Source organism: Elephantulus edwardii, unplaced genomic scaffold (genome assembly GCF_000299155.1).
Source record: "Elephantulus edwardii isolate Elephantulus edwardi_28Jun2011 unplaced genomic scaffold, EleEdw1.0 scaffold00126, whole genome shotgun sequence".
NCBI lineage: Eukaryota > Metazoa > Chordata > Mammalia > Macroscelidea > Macroscelididae > Elephantulus > Elephantulus edwardii.
This window is the reverse complement of record NW_006399876.1, coordinates 2,603,554-2,622,149: the sequence shown is the minus strand read 5'-3', so window position 1 is coordinate 2,622,149 and position 18,596 is coordinate 2,603,554. Positions and strand designations below refer to the sequence as shown.

Below are 18,596 nucleotides of genomic sequence, written 5' to 3'. Positions count from 1 at the left end.
CCGGGGGAGACCGACAGCCGGGGGAGACCGACAGCCGGGGGGAGACCGACACCCGGGGGAGACCGATACCCGGGGGGAGACCGATACCCGGGGGGAGACCGATACCCGGGGGGAGACCGACAGCCGGGGGGAGACCGACACCCGGGGGAGACCGATACACGGGGGAGACCGACAGCCGGGGGGAGACCGACAGCCGGGGGGAGACCGATACCCGGGGGAGACCGACAGCCGGGGGGAGACCGACACCCGGGGTGGGGACCGACACCGGTGGTCTGGAGGCCGGCGCTGGGGGCAGGAGACACCGACGCCTTGGGGCGCTGGGGGTCCAGGGGCCCGGCCACACGGCCTGGGGCGCGGGGAGCACTTTTTTGGACCGGAGGCTTCGCGCCCTGGGACCAGCACACCGCGAGCTCCGGGAGGCTACGAAGGGGCGGGGAACCCCGAGACGTCGGAGTGCAGAGATGGGAACGGCGGGCAGAGGCTTCCCGACCAACCTACCGGCTCACTGCGGCCCGAACAGATCCATCTTTTAGTTGCGCCGTCTGCGCGCCATCTGCGCGCCATCAGCGCGCCGCTGCGCTGGGATCTCTGGGAAAGCGAGTCCCCCGCCAGCCAGGCGCCACGGCTTCCGCTCCCAGAGAACTACAACTCCCACAAGGCACCGGGGCGCCGCTCCCAGGCCTCGGGGACGCATGTACTCAACCTAAACGGCCCTCTTTCTGTGGCCCGCTTTGCGACTACCCGGGGTCGCAGCCGAGCCTTCGAAAAACAAGACCGGGATTGACGATGGAGAAAATGAAGGGGGGAAGTCAGATGCACCTCCCACAGTTCTCGAGGGGCTAGCGGCCAGCGCGGGGCTCTCGCAACTCAGCGCCCCCTGCTGGCACTCTCGGGGACTAGTCATTAAGGCGGAAGGCGTGTTCCCGTGCTCCACGCGCACGTAATCGCTCGCTAGCACTTCCGGCCCCGGCCGGAAGCTACGAGGTTTCGCCCTCCCCTCGGCCCATCCGTATTTTCTTCCGTCGATCAGTCGGTCCGTCGAGATATCGGGCCGGGCCGGTGCAGCTCCGAGTCCCCCACGCAGGTTCCGCAGCCCGCATCGGGGTCAGGGCGATGCAGGTCAGAGCGGAGGGCATCTCTGGGCACACGGGCTGGGGCTGCCCGGGCTCGCCGACACTCCTGCCGGCTCGTGCTCCGCAGGGATGCAGACACGACCCGATGAGCTCATGGGGGGAGGTCCCCGCAGGCTGGGCCTCGAGCGCTGTGGCCAGGGCCATGCTGTGCTCCCAATACTCCCCGCCAGGGTCACCCGCCCACCGCGGAGGCCAAGTGGCTTCAGGGGGCTGGGCGAGGCCAGGCACGTATCTAATGCTGGTCTGCCTTCACCTCCGGGTCAGCCAGAGCTGGGGGGCTGGGAAGGGCCTCCCGCTCGCTGGCCTCAAGGCACCTCCTGCCAGGTAATGGAGGAGGGGGCCCCTTGGCAGAGGCTAGCGGGCAAGCACAGGTGAATCGCTGGCACCCTGCTGATGGGGTTATCCGAAATCCCTCCATCCAGGTGTGGAAGGGGCAGGAAGATCAGAGGGCAGGCCTCCTCCCCAGGCTCTTTAACCCCCTATATGCAAGCCTGAGCTGGGGTCTAGGGAGCCTGCCACAAGGAATCCATCACCAGGCTGTCTCTTTACAAGTCCCAGGTGCCACGCTCAGGGGCTGCACACACCACTCCTCCTTGCTCCTGGCACGCAGCCCACCGCCCTTGAGAACAGCCTGGCTGAAGGCAAGCCCCTGAGGGTGTGCACCGGTCACCTGGTAGCCCCAGCCCCCATCCCAGGAAGGAAGCAAAGAACCAGGTGGCCTGGTGTCCACAACAAACCCTCAGCGGCTCTCTCCAAACACTGGCTTATCGAGTCAGAACCCTCCATCATGTTTTCAGTTTGCAAATCACAAAGGGACCAGCCCACCCATCTTTATCCACGGCAGATTCGAACCACTAGCCTTTGGGTTGGCAACGCAACTCTTTAAACACTAGGCCAAAAGAGCTCCTGGCTCTCTTCTGGATGGGGGTGTCCTGCACCCCCAGTGGCCCACAGGCTAGCTGCCCCTCAGGCCCCAGCCCCGGTCCCCACCCAGGATGGGAGCATACTTGGTTTTCCTTCTTTATTGAGTGACGGAGATGTAATTACAGTGGAAGGTGACACGTTAGAAAGGAGCTGCCGTGGAGCGAGGGGCTCAGGCACTGCTCTGGAAATGGGCGCAGGAGCAGGATGTGGGGCTAACAAGGGGCGTGGTGTGGAGCCAGGAGGCCGGAGCCCGCGGAAGAGCCTCCTGGGCCCTGCCCTGCACCCCAAGGCCACTAGCTGGCCCACTGTGCCACCCCCGCAGGCTGCCAGCCCCAGAGAGGCTTGAGAACAAAGGGAGAGCTGGGGACGTGGCAAAGCTGAGTGCGCGGAGTAATACCGGGGCGCTATGTACATGGGCAGCCGCCTCAGTACACCGAGCTGTTGCGGATGCCACAGCACAGGACCATGCTCAGAATCATCTCGAAGATCTGTGGGGGTGGAGAGGACGGGCGTGTGAGGCCTGGGCAGGAGTGGGGGGAGGGAGGGAGAGGGAGCAGGAGGGGCAGGCGGAGGCTGCTGGCTCACCATGACGACAGCCAGAGCAGCAGAGTGACCAAAAGGGACAGAGGCAGGGGGACCGAGAGGGACAGAGGGGGCAGGAGGAGGCTGCTGGCTCACCATGATGACAGCCACGACAATGGCGGCAATGCCGATCAGGTACAGCTTCCCTGAGAAGAGCTCGTCGATCTTGGCGTGACAGTCCAACTGCAGGGACAGTGGTGGGCTCAGGGGACCCCCAGCCAGTACTCGGCCTGGTCACTGAGTCCACCAGGCTCTGCCCGACCATAATGCAGCGGGTATGCATGCCACTGGCCCAGGCAGTATGGCTCTCGGGCGGGTCCAAACCACCCACTCCTAGCTGAGGGCCGTCCAGGACAGTGTGGCCACCGGCGGCTACCACCACGATTGCTCTCTCACTGATGTCAGACCCCCCCACCCGTCAGCTCTGCCATCCCAGTCTGGGCAGCCAAGTCCTCCCCGGGGGGACCCTGTCCAAGGGTGGACAGCCTGCCTTGTGCCCACTGCCCAGCCCCCACCACGCACCGTGATCAAGTTGGTGATCAAGTTGCTGCCACTGGGACACAGGTTGTTCCTGAGCACGGACGTGGCCACTGTGACCATGGCGTTGGAGCCACAGCAGTTGAGCTGCAGAGAGAGGGCAGCTGTGGTCAGGCAGTGGGGAAAAGACCCATGCTGGCCGGGAGCTTGGATGGAAGGACAGTGGACACACGCCACCTACAGCACATCCTGCACCTCTGGCCTCGGGTGCCCCAGAGGAGGGAGTGGGGGAGGACGAACGGAGGGATGGTGGGAGGGCGTAAAGAGGGAGTGTGGGAGGGCGGAGGGAGGGAGCAGAACCCCGGCCCCCTCACCGTCTCCCCGGCCCCCTCACCGTCTCCCCGGCCCCCTCACCGTCTCGTGGAAGGTCTTCACCACAGCCTTGGCGTTGTTAGCGTCATCGTCCAGCACAGCCTGCTGCAAAGCCTGGTCATAGAACTGCTTCACGTCCTTGGCGATCTGCGGGGGGACAGGCAGGCTGGGGTCACCAGCGAGGCCACTCCCACAGGTGGACACATGCTCACGTGACAGGAAACTGCGGCCCTCACAAAAGATGATGGGGCTTTTACATTAGCTGCCCTGGGCGCATTCTCAGTGCTGCCACCTCCAGGAAGCCCTCCTGGACCTTCCCAACCAGTGGGCCTCAAACGAAGCCCCAGCACACAGCCCTGGGCCGCGGACATCCCCCCAAACCCCCAAGGCTGGATGAGGGCTGTGTCGGTTGCCTGGCTCACCTGGTCCTTGTTGACAAAGCCCCAGATGCCGGCAGCCACCTCACAGGCAAACAGGATGACCAGGCAGGTGAAGAACTAGGGTGAAGAGTGGATGGAGGAAGCAGCATGTTAGTCTGGGGCCCTGGACTGGTCCTCTCAGGACATCAGATCTGAGTGACCAGTGGGGTGATGCCCAAACCAGGGGGAGCCAGGAGGTGCTGTTGCGGGTGGAACCTCGGGCTCAGCCTGGGCCCTGACCCACACCATGTCCCCCTTTCTCCTTCGGCCATACTGCCCCTTGGGGTGAGCAGATTTAGGACAGGGGAACCCTGGAGTGCCTCATCGCCAGCGGTGTCCCCTTCCCCACCCCAAGAAGAGAGATGGAGCTGCTGACCCCTGCCCGCTGTCTCTGCTACTTATCTCAAACCAAGAAAGTGGGTGGCCAAGCTGAGTCAGGACAGGGAGGTAATGGCTAGTGCCGAGAACCAACAAGTCAGACTGGCCACAGCCTGCTCCGGACCACCGGGCTAGTGGCCAGCGGGGGTGGTGGGTCCTCCCATCCCAGCCTGGGACCCCAGGGACCCCCTTACCGTTCCCAGCAGGCACTGCGACTCCTGGATGGCCCCGTAGCAGCCCAGGAACCCCACAAACATCATCACGGCACCCACGGCAATGAGGATGTAGATGCCTGGGGGGGGGGGCAGGACACTAAGCATGGCCAGCGTGGGCTGGGTGTCCCCAGTCCCAGAGCCCCAAGGAGGCCAGCTGTGACTGAGTCCCCAGTGGAGCCAGCTCCTGCCTCAGCTGTCGCCTCAAAGTGAAGCAGGGCTGTCCCAGCACAGGCTGTCCCTACCACTCCCACCAGGACCCCCGTCAGAACCACCATCAGGACTCCCTCCCCCCTGGAGCCCCCTCCCCAGGGCCCCCATTAGAACCACCATCTGGACTCCCCCCAGGACCCCGCTAGGACTCCCTCCTCCCAGGACCTCCCATCAGAACTTCCGCCAGGACTCTGCTGCTGCTCAGAGTTCCTGGCCTTTGACACTGTCCACCTCCAGCACCACCAGGCGGATGGATGGCCATCTCTCACAGTCATGGCAATAGCAGCTTGGTCGCCTGTCCAGAGGGCTCAGTGGCAGGGGTCCACTATCTGTCCCAGAGCCCGGAGGCACTGTGCCAAGCCCCTGCTCAGTCCCCCAGCCCCTCTTGGCCCTATGGTCCCCCTTTTGTGAGGTCAGGGAAGAGCCCTGGCTCTGGCTATGCCACTAAGTCCAGCAAGGTGACCAGAGACAGCTCAGTTTCTAGGGCATCCAGGTGTCCAGGAGCTGAAGACTGACCAAAGGGCACCAGGGTCCCTCGTGAGGCCCCATCAGCAACCCCAGGCCCCAGAGGAAAGCCCCCAGGCTAGAAGGGAGCTCCCACAGTGAGGTCACACAGAAGGCCTGGCTTGGCCCAGCTCCCAGGGGACCTGGCTCTTTCTCAGCCACACTGTCCAGCACAGGACAAAGGGCCCTTGTTATGACTCCCGTCTGCTCTAAAGCCCAGCAAGCCCTGCGATGAGTAGCCCCCAAAGCCTGCGACAGGCTGGGGTGGGGTCTGGGCATGAGGTGTTCCAAGAGCTCCCAGCAGGGGTGGGGTGGGGTGGTGGTGTTCAGACAGGGTCATGGGTGACTACTAAGTGACCAAGCCTGGCCTCAGGTTCATGTAGGGTCCGGGGTTTGGCACTAGCTTGCTAGGGAAAGGTCATTGGTTCAAATCCATCCACAGCTTCCAAGGAGAAAGACATGCAGTGAACATTATAGGGATGTGAGGGTCCTGGGTTTCAGGCTCTGGGACTCAGAAGGGAGTCGGAGCGGGCCTGGAGGGCCCTGGAGGTGGGTGGAGGGAGTCAGAGAGGGCCTGGGGGGCCCTGGAGGTGGGTGGAGGGAGTCAGAGAGGGCCTGGGGGGCCCTGGAGGTGGGTGGGGCTGGGAATCCACAGGAGAGGCTGTTCCACAATGGATCCTTCCAGGTCCACTGTCCTGTCCTGCCTACCCTTGCTGCCCAAGCCCATGGTGGGCGATGTCAGGGTCTGGACCAATGCCCATCCATCGAGTGCCCGCCAGGCCCACAGGACTGAGAGCAGCCGTCTTCTGCGCACATGCAGCCCGAGATGCCTGGTAGGATGGTCCCTGGGACAGCAGCCTGGCTGATCCCGCCTCCCAGGAGAGAGGGGCAGGGTCGGGCCCATCTCTGTGTGGCTGAGACCTTGTGCACACAGCCCCTCCCAGCCCTCAGCCTGGACACCCCAGAACTGCCCCTTTAAAAGACAAGGCCATCTGGACATGGGCTTGAGCAGAGCACCCTCGCCTTCCTGGGGTGCCCTGCCCTCCTCTCCAGGAGGGACCCCGCAGCTGGTGCTGACAGCTGAGTCCCCCCCGCCCCCGCCCAGGAGTTTTCCATTCCACTGGCGGCTCCAGCTGCTTGGGGAGTGGCCGGGACATTCTATCTCGCCTTTCCAGCCAGCCTCCCCCAACACCTAAAATAAGTTGTGTCCTCCCAGCCCCTGCCGTCTGGTCCCATGGGTGGGGGCCACTCCTGCTGGCCAGCCCAGCACTGAGCAGCAAAGGAGGCAGGGGTGGTGGTATGTGGGTGCCAGAGGGGTCAGGATCTCATCAGCACACCCAGGCTCTGAGGATCTAACCCCACCCCCTTCTTGGCTGGGCCCCCGTCCCAGGAAACCCCAGGCCTCGAGTTGGTCTTCCACGGGGGCTGCCTCCTCCAGGAAGCCCTCCCTGGTCACACACTCACCCACATAGAAGGTGTTGGGTGCAGGCTGGCCTCCGAGCTCCAGGTAGAGGAGGTTGGTGGTCTGCGGGTCATGGCGGAGCCACAGGGCCACTCCGAGGATCACTCCTCCGGCGAGCTGGGGAGAGAGGAGGTGCGCGGTCACTAGCAGCATGGATCGCCCCGGACGGCCAGCACAGAGCACGACAGGGGCGCGTTCTGCAGCTTGGAGCTCTGCTGGCCGCCTGGGGCCGGTGAACGCAGGACGGGTGGCCCCTCCAAGCAGCCCCTCAAGCCTGACCCCCACGGGCCCCCAGCTCAAGTAGACAGCAGAGGTCAGCTTGGTCTGAGCACCCCACACGCTGTGATCAGAAGAGGCCCCTTGGTGCAGTGCGGACACCCAGGTACAGCAAATCTGAACTTCAGAACAACGATGTACGTTCCTGCATAAACCAAACGCATGCCAAGAAGTCACCCCCTCTCACAGCGACCCTCCACCCGGTCCCCAGAGCAGTGGGTGCATTTGAACCACTGAGTTCTCAGTTGCTGTGTGCCATCAAGTCAGAACCGACCCATCGCTGACCCTCCAGCAGGTTCCCGGAGGCAGCAATCACACGGGAGGAGACTGCCCACCTTGCAAAACACCTGGTGGATTTGAACTGCATGCCTTTGGGACCGCAGTGCAGCTTCTCACCACCAGGCCACCTGAGCTCCCCAACTCCCTACATGGTGATTGTTGCCCGGTGCCATCACATCAAGCGTGACTCCCAGTGACCCTTGGCCAGCCGACCTGACCCCGCCCTGTCCGGTGCCGTCATCATCTCAGGCACCCGCGCCCACTGCTGCAGCCGCTGTGAAGTCCATCCTGGTGGCGGGTTCGCTCCTTGGCTGACCCTCCACCCTTCCAAGCAGGACCCCCTTCTGGCAACAAGTCCACAGTGTGAGACGAAGCTCTATCGTCCTTGCCTCTAAGGAGCCTGTCCTGCAGGCGGCCGTGGATAGTCCGCACGCTTCTCCAGCACCACAGCTCCACGGCTGCTGCGTCCTGTCTGTCTGCAAACGCAGACTCCACTGGGGATCTTCCGTCACCAGCACGAGCGGGTCCAAAGAGCAGCCCACCGTACACAAGGGCCACCGTGCAGAGGTGGCAGGTACGGAGCCAGATCACAAAGCCATGATGTAAACGCCACCCCGACCCGTTACAGCCACAGGACGCTGTCACTGCACAAAACGGGGATAAGAACTCCCCAAAACACAAGGCACTGCCACCAAGTGAGTCCTGGCTCCCAGCACCCGCAGGACAGAGCGGAACAGAGGTCACCTCCTCCCTCGGAGCGGCGGGTGGGATCACACTGCTCACCTCCTGGTCAGCAACCAGCTGCTTTACCTGCCAGGCCAGGGCCCCTTTAAAGCGTCAGATGTCAGGCGCCTTCGAGCCAACTGTGACCGACAGCGTCCCTACAACAATGGCTCTGCACCTGCCCTGCCCTGTCCCGTCCCCCCATCTCCGACGCTCCTGGACGCACGGCTACAGCCACCGTGTCACTCTATCCCGTCGCGGGTCCTCCTCTCGTGCTGACCCTCTGTCTCCACAAGCATGCTCCCCCCTCCCAGGACCCACCCCGCCTTACTATGTTATTTTTCACTATTGCCTTGAACATGAAATGTCAGATAAGGCGTGACGTGTCACATAAGGGGACAGTCCGAGGAAGAGATGTTTACTGAGTCTGGACACCCTACACTGACGGCCACCTCAGCCAACGTCCCAAAGAATGCTGTGGCCCTCTGCCAAGAGGTGGCCAGTGCTCACCGTCTTGGGCACTGGAAACCACACAGGGAGCGTGAGGGCTTTGCTGGGAGATCAGACAAGACCTGGCACCCACGCAGAGGCCCTGGGGCTGGTGGACCGAAGGCCTCACAGCCAGGGGTCTGGGAAGCTGGGGGTGGGGGCAGGAGGTGCGCCGAGGGGGAATCTGTCTGCCGGGAAGGACCCGTGAAGGGAAGGAAGCGAGGCTGTGGGCTTCGAGAGGCTGGAGGAAGCAGCGCTCCGAGGCCAGGGCACAGGGCGACGCCGACACACACGGGGTCTGTGACCATCCGGCCAGGTGGTCTTGTGGACCATGCAGAGCATGGGTGGCCCAGCCCTCCTGCCCCCCATCACCCTCCCCCCCAGCTGCTGTCACCCCCTCAGGACCCCTGACTCAGATACAAGCACAGGGCTGCAATCAAGGAAGAGAAATCGAAACACGGCTGCCCGGCTGCCACTTGATCCAGCCCTGTCCCCGCCTCGTGGGTGTGGGGCCCCGGGGGGCAGGGGGAGGGGAGCGAGCCCTGGCTGTTCCCAGGAAAGTCCCAGCCGGAGTGGAGGAGCGTGGGAGTGGAGGAGCGTGGGTCACACCCTCCTGCATCTTCCTCAGGGCCTCCCACAGGGGCCCCCAGGACAGGCTGCGCAGAGCGAGGTGCACAAACCCCCTCAGGGGACACTCTGGGGGGGAGGGAGGGTAGACCCTGCCCCCCGGACAGCTCAGAATGCCCACAGGCCGGCGGGGCGACACCAGCAGTGCTGGGCTTCACAGGGTGAGACCCCTGGATGGCAGGTCCCGGGCTCCAGACGGTGCCCGCCCTCTGTGGGCAGCAGGGCGGGCAGTGGAGCCGAGGGCTGGGCCGGGCGCCGCCGCGGGGACGTCCCTGAGAGCTGGCTGCCATCTGCACTGGCGGGAAGGAGGTGGCGAGGCCAAGCTGCCATGGCAACCCTGGCTTCCTCGGCGGTTTGAAAACGTCATTTATTTTGTTTTGAACTCTGGTCCAGAGCAACTCCGCTACGGTTCCCAGGAGGAGGGGGAAGGGAAGGCCGTCTTCAGCCGCCTGGCTCCCACCCTGACGGGGCTGTGGCGGCTCTGCCCAGAGTCCCTGGGGTCACGCGGGCTGCAAGGTGCCTACGGATGCCAGTTCCACAGGGCACTGGCATCTTTCCTCCACGGCCCTCACCTTGAGGCCGGGTGGCCTGATCCTACCTGGGGTGCAGCATCCTCAGACCCTCACTTGGTCCCACATTCTCTTGGGGTACCCTCAGGATGGGGCCGGGCCTGCGTTTCCACGTGCGGTGTGCACTTTCTGGCAGCCCACGGAGGAAGGAAGACATGGAGCCCCGCCTGCCACACCCTGACACCCCCAAACTCCAACTCTAACCACTGAACAGTAACCAGATCTGATCCTGAGAGAGACGAGATGGGGCACAAACAGTACTGTCCACTCAACGATGGTGGCCTCTCCACCCCTCGCCTTCGTCCCTCCTCTGGAAGGGTCCAGGAGCCGCGCGGGGGAGACCAGTCGTTGGCAGATTCTGGGTGTACACCCTCGACACTGATCGCTGTCTCCTGTGCCCGGTGCTGGGGGGTCCGCTGGGACTCACAGGGTCCAGGCCACGCCAGGCCTGCTGCTGCAGCCACTGCGCCACCCCGTCCTGTTGAAGGTCTTCCCCTCTGTCACTGTCCTCCAGCGACAGGCCCCCTCCCGGGAGCACCCTGTCTACACGTCCCCCAGGACGGGTCTGTCTGTCCTCCCGGCCGTCTGTGGGAAGCACAATCCTCTGCCAACACCACAATGGCAAACCATCACTTCTCTGGTCTTCTCACTCGGTCAAAATACCACAGGCAACAGAGCTGGTTGCTAGGCGATGTGACAGCCCTTGTTTACAAGGGAGACGGGAGATGCCTGCACCGTTTGGAGCCAGCTCAAAGCCCAGTCTGGGATCCTCATCCAGCGACCTGGGGTGGGGGCGAGGAGACCACACGGAGACGGGGAGCACCTGTCACCCACACAGCGGACCCAAACTCCAGGACAGCAGGGACAGCGGGGGCTGTGTGCACCTCAACAGGGCCACCGGGGCAGGAGGATCACCTCGGACTCCGGAAGAGAACCTCCGCCCCAGCTATCCTGAAGCTCCAGCACACCCCAGAGGGACAGGGCCGGGCAGGGGGCATCCCGGCCCCAAAGCCCCGCACAGGGCAGGGCTAGAGGGGCCAGAGAGGGGGCGTCTCAGAGAAACCTGCTCTTTGAAAGATGCCCTTAGAAGATGAAAGGACAAGGCAGCGATGGGGAAGTGTCTGCAGACGTCACGTCTGGTCGCGGCTCCTGCACTCAGTGTACAAGTAACTCTCAGAAATAAGAAAACAGACCCACGTTCTCAGGAAAAGATGCTCCCGGGGGCCACTGCGAGGGGTCAGCGTCACCACGGTGACCACCAGGTGCCACACAGCCAGACGGGCCACGGCCCATCACGGTGAGCACCCCCGGCACGAGGGCCACGTCCGCGTGCTGGGCACGTCCTCCTGCAGGCAGGGGTGTGAAGTGTGCAGCTGCTTTGTGAACCCCCATCCACCACTGCCCGGACACCTGTCATTGGTGTCGACGGTGGAAAAACATCCTGGCTGGTCGAGCAGGTGGAGCAATGAGGAGGGGGGGCAGGTGGGGCTCCCAGGGGCAGACAGAAACGAACAGTCCCGATGAGGAGAGGACAGGGCAGTGGGCAGTCCAGGCCCGGTCTCCCAGGCGGTTGCCGGGGGACAGACCTCCGTCAGGACTCCAGACGCCTGACCGTCCTCTGTGACAACACAAGAACCACCGCCGTCTTCAAGTTCAGCCCATGGGCACCGACGTTCCCCTCACGGACACTGATCTGGAACCAACTGCCCGCCCTCTGGCAGGTTTTGGGCTGTAAATCGCACGGGAGCGGTCATTATCTCAATGACTCTCCTGAGGACCTAGCGGGGCCCAGTGACGGGGAGGACCGCTCTCCTTGGACTCACCGCTGACCAGGTCAGAGTTCCGGGAAGCACCTGCTTAGAGGGGTAGAACAGGACAGAAAGGAGGGGCGACGAAAAAGGCGGACACAGCGTGAGGGGTTGGGAAACGGCGTCCGGAAGCCTAGTTCTCTCACCGGCGAGTCGGAACTGACCCTCAGCTGACCCTCCGCCGGGCCAAGCCAGGAGACTGCACATCCTCCTCCAGCCGCGGGTGGCTTCGAACCCCCAGCGAGGCACGGCCTTTCTGCAGACCGCACCACCAGGGCGCCCTGAAGCGTGGTTATGACGTTAGCCATCAGCCCCAACCACCCGCACGATCCTGCCGGTGGGCTTGCGGACAAGTGCCGAGAAGAGGGCAGACCTGTCCTTACAAAGACGTGTGCAGGGATGTCCACGGCGGCTTCATGTCCGGAGCAACACCCGGGAACAGCTGTCCACCACAGGGGACAACCGAGGACGCCCGCTGTCCACTCTGCCCCCAGGAATCGACTGCTGACCCTCAGCAAATGTGGACGGACTGTCAATCTTCACGCCGAACGCAAGAAAAGCAAGAGCAAAAAACACACCAGAAAGGAAGCGAGAAAGAGCGGGTCCCTTGATTCCGTTAACACCGAAACCCTTCAGATATCACGAGGGGGTCGAGGGGAGAGCTCAAAGGGACATGAGCGGGCTTGTCTGAAGGGATGGACATGCCCAGTGCCCTGACCACAGGGATGGTGTCACAGGTGTCCACACATGAAGCGTCACCAAACGACACGCTCGCAGTGTGCGCCGCCTCGTTTTTACTACGGAGTTGAACCCTCGAGCTGGTCCTCCGTCCAGCGGGCTCCCGGGGGCCGTGGACAGCACGGGGGGAGACTGCTCGTCTTTCTCCCACAGGGCAGCGGGCAGACTCGAACGCATGCCTTTGGGTTGGCAGCACAGCCCCTTACCCTCAGCCACCGAGTTCCCCGAGACTCACCCAAAAACGTCTGTGCAACGTCCTGCACGCCCACTGCGTGTCTACGATGTGGGGTATGTCAGCTTCAGGTCTGTCGAGCTGTTTTTAAAAGCTCACACCCCCAAATCCCTGAGCCTCCTGCCAGCTACACTGGTAGGAAGAGGGGGGCCTGGTGGCACTGTGTTAAGCACTGTACTTTTAACAGGAAGGTGGGCAGTTTGAACCCATCCACCAGCCCTGAGAGACAGACAGACACGGCTCCCGCAAAGAAGACAAGAAACTCAAGGGGGGCAGCTGTATCCTGCCCCGTGGGGACACCATGAGGTGGGACTGGCTGGACAACTCAGCACGACAATGGCAGCTCTTGGCGGGACGTGGGCCCTCTGGGCACCAGGGACGCACTGTCTTGCTGTCTTGGCCAGGCAGGGGAGGAACAGGCACCTCGGGTCCAGCAGGCTTCTTGTGGCCGGATGTGGCCATCGGGTGCGCAGGAATGCGGTTTGTAGAACCAGGGTTTTAGGGTCAGGGCACGTAAAGGACAGAGATAACGGACGACCTGTGTCAGTTAAAGAACATCCAAGAAAAGGCCGAGTGGGGCACGATCCCACGTTTACGACAATCCTAGAACCATCTGACATCCAGGTCGCAGATGAGTGGTTACCAGGCACCGGAGGACCCTCACCCAGATGGACTGACACACGGTGACCGTGACAAAGGGCTGGAGCCCACCGAGATCGGAGCAGCACGCGGGGCAGGGCGGGCTCAGAGCCGCTGGCCGCCGGAGCAGGGGACACGGGGTTTCTGTTTTGGGGAACGTGTTGGTGTTTACCCACCATCACGAGTGTCATCAACGTTACTGAGCTGTACACTTGAAATAGCAAATATTCAGCCATCTGGAGTTTACGAGAGGAGACGGTGGGAGCCGGACGGACAGCCTCGGTGGGAGCGGGGTGCTGGCCTGTGTTGGCAGAGGCCGCTGGCTGCTGGCTGCGTCCTGGCCTCTTCCCAGCTGCAGCCCCTCGACTCATCTCACGTTCTTTGTGCCTCATCTGTAAGGAGGTGCCTTTGGGCAGCCCCGATGGTCGGTCACTGCAGGTGTTAGAGCAGAGCTGTGCTGTACCCCAAGTTCAGCAGCCCCTACTCACACCCTTCGGGGATACCAATGACATCCTCTGGGCTGTGCCACCACCCTCACCCTCTGTTCCTGAGCTGTCAGACTCGCTGCCCCAGTGGCCCACCTCCTCTGTCCAGCTGCCAGTCAGGGTGACCCCCCTGAGCTGGATCTCAGTGTTGCTGGTGTTGGGACAGCGGAGGGGGGAGCCTGGTCTAGGGGTTACCACGCTGACTTTTCAGAAGCAGTCAGGGCTGTCCTGCTGGGACCACCGGGTCAGCCGCTGACCATGACGGGCACACTCGAGTCCCCCTCCTTTGTAGACCGAGGCCATGGGGTGTGGGAGTCAGTGTGGTGCGTGCTCCCCACACACGTGAGGCCACCAGGTGAGTGCCGGCCGCCTCACTTTCAGGATGCCTCCTCTCCAGAACCAGCCCTGGGTCACAGGTCCCTCCTGCCCCTGGGAACTGACTGGAGGGGGCGATGGACACCGTTGCTGGAGAAGAGGTCACCTTCTTCCCGGCAGCCCAACACAGCGGGAGAGGAAGGGGTACCTGCCATCCTGAAGGATTCCGTTTCTCTCCCTCCCTTCCTATTAATAAATTACAGAACCAGCGTGGAAGGGGGGGGTGTGCTGCCAGCCTGGGTCCCTGCCCAGCTCTAACCAGCGGGGTCTTTTCCTCCAGTGCCCACGTGCCCAACTCTCCGAAAGGGACAGCAAACTTGTCTCCATGTGCTGACCACAGCCCCTCCAATCTCCAGGCCTGTCCACAAGTCCTAACAGACACCAAGGACACACCTGTCCGCTCCCCTGAGGACCCACTAGCTGGGCTCTGGCGGGTCTCTGCAAGGACCACTGGTTCTGTGCCCTGACCACTGGCCCGAGGTGACCCTGAGTGGTGCTGGAAGGCGCACCCACTGGCCTTAACACAGTGTGAGTCACAGGGCCTGACGGACCCAGGAGAGCGGGGCGGGAGTCCCAGGGTGGCCTGGAGGGGGAGCTCGGCAAGGATGCTTTCAAGGTGCCCACACGGGCCTGGGCTCCCCGCCCTCGGTGGGGGGTGGGGGCGGCGGGGCGGAACAGAGCAGTGGCCTGGCTGGATGGCAGGAAGGAAGTGAGGCAGGAAGAGGCGTTTGTAAGGAAGCAGACCCCCTCAGGAAGCCGCCCGCTCGTCACTGCATCTAAATATAGGGGTGAGGACTAGCCCCCCCCAAGGCGGGGTCAGCAGCAGTGCCAGGAGGCCCGGGCTCTCAGTGGGAAGGGGCTGGTGCCCAGTCTCCCAGGGTCACACCCTCTGTCCCACCCTTACCACACCCACTCGCTGCTCCCCTGGGAGTCCCTCTGCCCTCCTCTGCAAAAAGCCCAGGACACACAGTGACCACACACGAAGCAGGCAGGCTAGTGTGTCCAGCAGGGCCTCACCAGGCACGGGCTCTGGGACAGCAGCAGGGCTGCCACAGGTCCTGGGGGGGGTCTCTGAGAAGCCCAACTCACCAGCACTCTGTCACTTGGTCTCTGACCCTCAATCTCCTCATTGCCCAAGTGGCCCAAGAGCTGGGCACAGGCAGGGAGGGACCTCGGCTGGCCCTGGGGAAGGACCCCATGAAAGCACAGATCACAGTCCCCGGTCAGTCAGAAGGCATGAGGGCTCCCGGAGGACCAAGCAGGCTCTCCACCACTATCCACTCCACCCACGGCCAGGGGTTCCCGGTCATCGGGATGTGGGCTGTAGCCTGGACCCCACTCAGCACACAGTCACAGGTGAGCACAGTCCTAAAACCACGGAGAGGGGACCACCAGGAGTGTGAACCACCTTCACACGAGACCCCACATGTGGAGACGTGGGCAGTCCCCCCAGACACCCTCGCTTGCACGTGGGGTCCCGCCTAAGAGGCCAGCCCCCCGCCACCAGGGAGATGCTGCCCCGTGGAGGCTCCTCACACAGCGTGCCCCATGGCCAGGTCTTGCTCAGGGGACCCACCAGGTGGTCCCAGAAGCACAGGTGTGTCTGTTGTGTGAGCTGGTACGGTGCGTGTGTGTGCCGTGTGTGTATGACGTGGTTACGTGCTGTGTGAGTACTCTGGGGGTGTGCGTGGTGGGGCTCTCCCTGGGAGCCCCGAGCTCCTCTGGAGCCCGGCCCGGCGGTGGTCTGGGCATGCTGGCTGGAGCCACGCCGTCCCCACAGGCCAGCACAGCTCGGGGAAGGCTGAGCGCGGCTTCCGGGAAGCCAGCTCTCCCGGGTGCCTGGCAGTGCCCTGAGCCCAGCAGGTTCCAGGCCAACCGCCCAGCTCCCCGCCCCCACGCCAGGTGCCTCTGCAGGCCGGGTGTGAAAGTGAGGGCAGCCCGTGGCTCCCGAGAGCCTGGTCAAGGTGCTGGGGTGAGGCTGTGGGTGTTTGTGGGGTGCATCTCCCAGTCTGGCACAGACACAGTTACAAGGCAGGGACAGTGTGTCAGCCTGGTGCCTGGAGGCCACGTGCCAGCCCTGTCCAAGGGGATCAGGGGACAGCCTGGCTGGTCCACACCACGGCTGCGGCTGGCCTGTCTCGGCAGAACCACACAGTTCCTCTTCTCGGCTACTTCTTGAGTGCCCTCGTTCAGCTGAGGTTCAGAGGGTACCCTGGGGCCACACCTTCCGCTCTGTGGAAAACCGCACCCCGTCCCGGAAGACTGCCAGCCATGTGGTGTCTGGAAGTGAGGGCTGGATGGCGTCCCGGCCTGCAGGGCTGCCACGGTCCCCGGGAGGGTGGGCAGCAGCCTGGTCAGGACCTGCGCCACCTCTTCCAGGAAGGCATCACACAGGCCCATCTCACGGGCCAGAAAGTAGAGGCTCAGAAGCAGGGCCTGGGTTCCCAGGTCAGCCGCAGGGACAGGACAGGGGACCACTTCACGTCCTCCATGAGTCCCCACTGACTCGAGCGGGTATGGAAGTGGGGTGAGGCATCCCGAGAGAGAGATCGTATGTGGGGTGCAGGTGGACTAGAGAGGATTCGGATGTGGGGGTGAACGAGGTGGATGTGAGAGCGGATGTGGGGTGCAGGTGGACGAGAGAGGATATGGATGTGGGGGTGAACGAGTGTGGGTACTGACACAAAGGAGAAGCCCCACCACCCTGTAAAGCTGCCTCTTCAGCCGCACGAGAACCTCATGAAAAGCAAACTTTTACGAAGATTTCAGTCTCTTGTCCACGTCCCCCAAAACCCTGGGGCTCCCTGTGCCTTGCCAGGTGCCAAGGACGCTGGCCCACGAGGGGTGTTCCCTGCTGTGACACTGGCTCTCCCTCGCCCCGGCCCCTACGTCCACTGTGCCCAGCAATCACCACAGAGCCTTCCCAGCACCAAGTCCTCCCCAACAAGTCCAGGAGGCGGGACTCTCAGGACCCCACCTTTGGCAGGGACTGGGGGGAACACGGGGCATACGCAAGTGGTAGGGGGGTGCCTGGGCACTTGACCCCCCCAGGGGTGGGGCTGGGAGGGCCCTGGTAAAGTTTCCCTGAGTCACAATGAAGAACAGAGGGGCAGGGGACGTGGGGCCTCCGCCCACTGCAGGAGGTGGCCAGCTGGAGACAGGCCTGGAGCACTTTATCCAGGGGCCGCCCATCGCCGCTGCCCGCTCCCCTCTGACTCTCCAGGAGCTAAAACTTTGCCTCTGGCTCTGCTCTTTGGGGCGAGGACACTGCCCCATTTCTGGGGGGTCATCCTGAGCAGAGCAAGCCCCCCAACAGGCAGCCCCTTCGCTTGGGGAGAGGCCCCGAGCTGAGTGACTTCCAGGGCCTCCCCAGGTGGGCGGAGCATGACCCTCACTCCCTGCTGGGCACCGGTCCAGTCTGTCCTCTCTCAAGTTCCTCTCACACACCTCCCTGGCCCGGCCCACGTGGGTCAGATAGAAACCAGATGTTCCTAGTCTTCTAGGGGCCCTTTCACAAGTTTCCTTCTGAGGTGCAGCCCCTGGGTCCCCCCACCATCCCTTTAGACCTCCTTGGAAGAGGCCCGAGGGGTCAGAGGGGCTGAGGGTGCCCACTCCCAGGCTCTCCTGGCCAACACTAAATCCTCTCCTCCTTCTCCATCCCAAGGCTGGCCGGAAATGGAAACAAAGAGAAATGCACCCATGGTCACTTCCCAGCTGTTACACACCAGGCCAGGAAAGCTGCAGTCGAGCAGGGGGAGGGCCCTGGAGACCCTCTGCACCAGCGGCCAGCCGTGTCCCTAAGTGGAGAGCCCAGGCTAACTGAAATCAGGGGCCAGGTCCGTGTCTGGACAGCCCCTCGTCCTGTGCCAACTCTGGAAGGCCATGCCCATGCCCCTTTTGAAGCCAAGTCGGCAGCCGGGGTGCGCAGGGCTGGGGGGCGGGGTGCGCAAGGCCGGGGAGGGGGCCGCGGGCCACAGGCTGATGCCCACCCTCCGCCGCGACTCAGGCACGACCGCCGCCGAGCGGAAGGTGGGCTGGGCCGGGGGCAGAGCGCAGGGCGGAGGGAGGGGCCAGACCCGGCGTGCGCTCCGGCCCGCCACCCATCCCGGGGCCGCGGCCCGATGAGCTCATGGGGGCGGGGCCAGGGGAGCCCCGCCCCCGCCCCCTCCCGGCCGATCGCTGCAGGGTGGTCCCAGAAACGACCGCCCCGGCCCGGGCGGGGCTGTCCTGGCAGAGCGCGGCCTAGACCCTCCCGTGGCGGCCCGAGAGCCCGACTCGCCCGCAGGCGGCTCCCGGGGCTCGGAGCCCCCGCCTCGCGGAGCCAGGCGCCCAGAAACCTGGCCCTGCGCTGGCCCGCCGTCGGGGAGCGCGGTGGCCCCGAGCGCCCCTGGCCGCAGCTGCGCGGCCTCACGTCCCCACCGGCCCGGCGCGCACAGGTGGCTGCACCTTGGTGGCCCGCGGCGCCCCGGCCTACCGAGCCTCCGGGGCCTGCGGGGTCCGCGCGCACCTCGACGCCCCCCGCGCCCCGGGCCCCGACTGCTCACCCAGAAGACGAAATTGAAGACGAAGAGCAGGTACTTGATGCACTTGGTGCAGCCCTCCACCCCCATGGTGGCGCAGCAGGCGGGCGGCGAGGCCGGGAGGCGCGGGGCTGCCGGAGAGCGGAGCTCGGGGCGCAGG

At 64.0% G+C, this 18,596-nt stretch overlaps 1 protein-coding gene across 1 annotated transcript; it reads right to left on the bottom strand.

Annotated features, from left to right (window-relative positions):
- Positions 1–2,482: 2,482 nt before the first annotated feature.
- CD81 (CD81 molecule) lies at positions 2,483–18,526 on the bottom strand. Its single transcript, XM_006893214.1, has 8 exons — positions 18,461–18,526; positions 6,679–6,793; positions 4,480–4,577; positions 3,911–3,985; positions 3,531–3,635; positions 3,162–3,263; positions 2,736–2,822; positions 2,483–2,545 (listed from the first exon to the last, which is right to left on the bottom strand). Exons 1-8 carry the CDS (start codon positions 18,524–18,526, stop codon positions 2,483–2,485), a joined length of 711 nt encoding a protein of 236 aa, XP_006893276.1.
- Between the last annotated feature and the right edge of the window lie 70 nt (positions 18,527–18,596).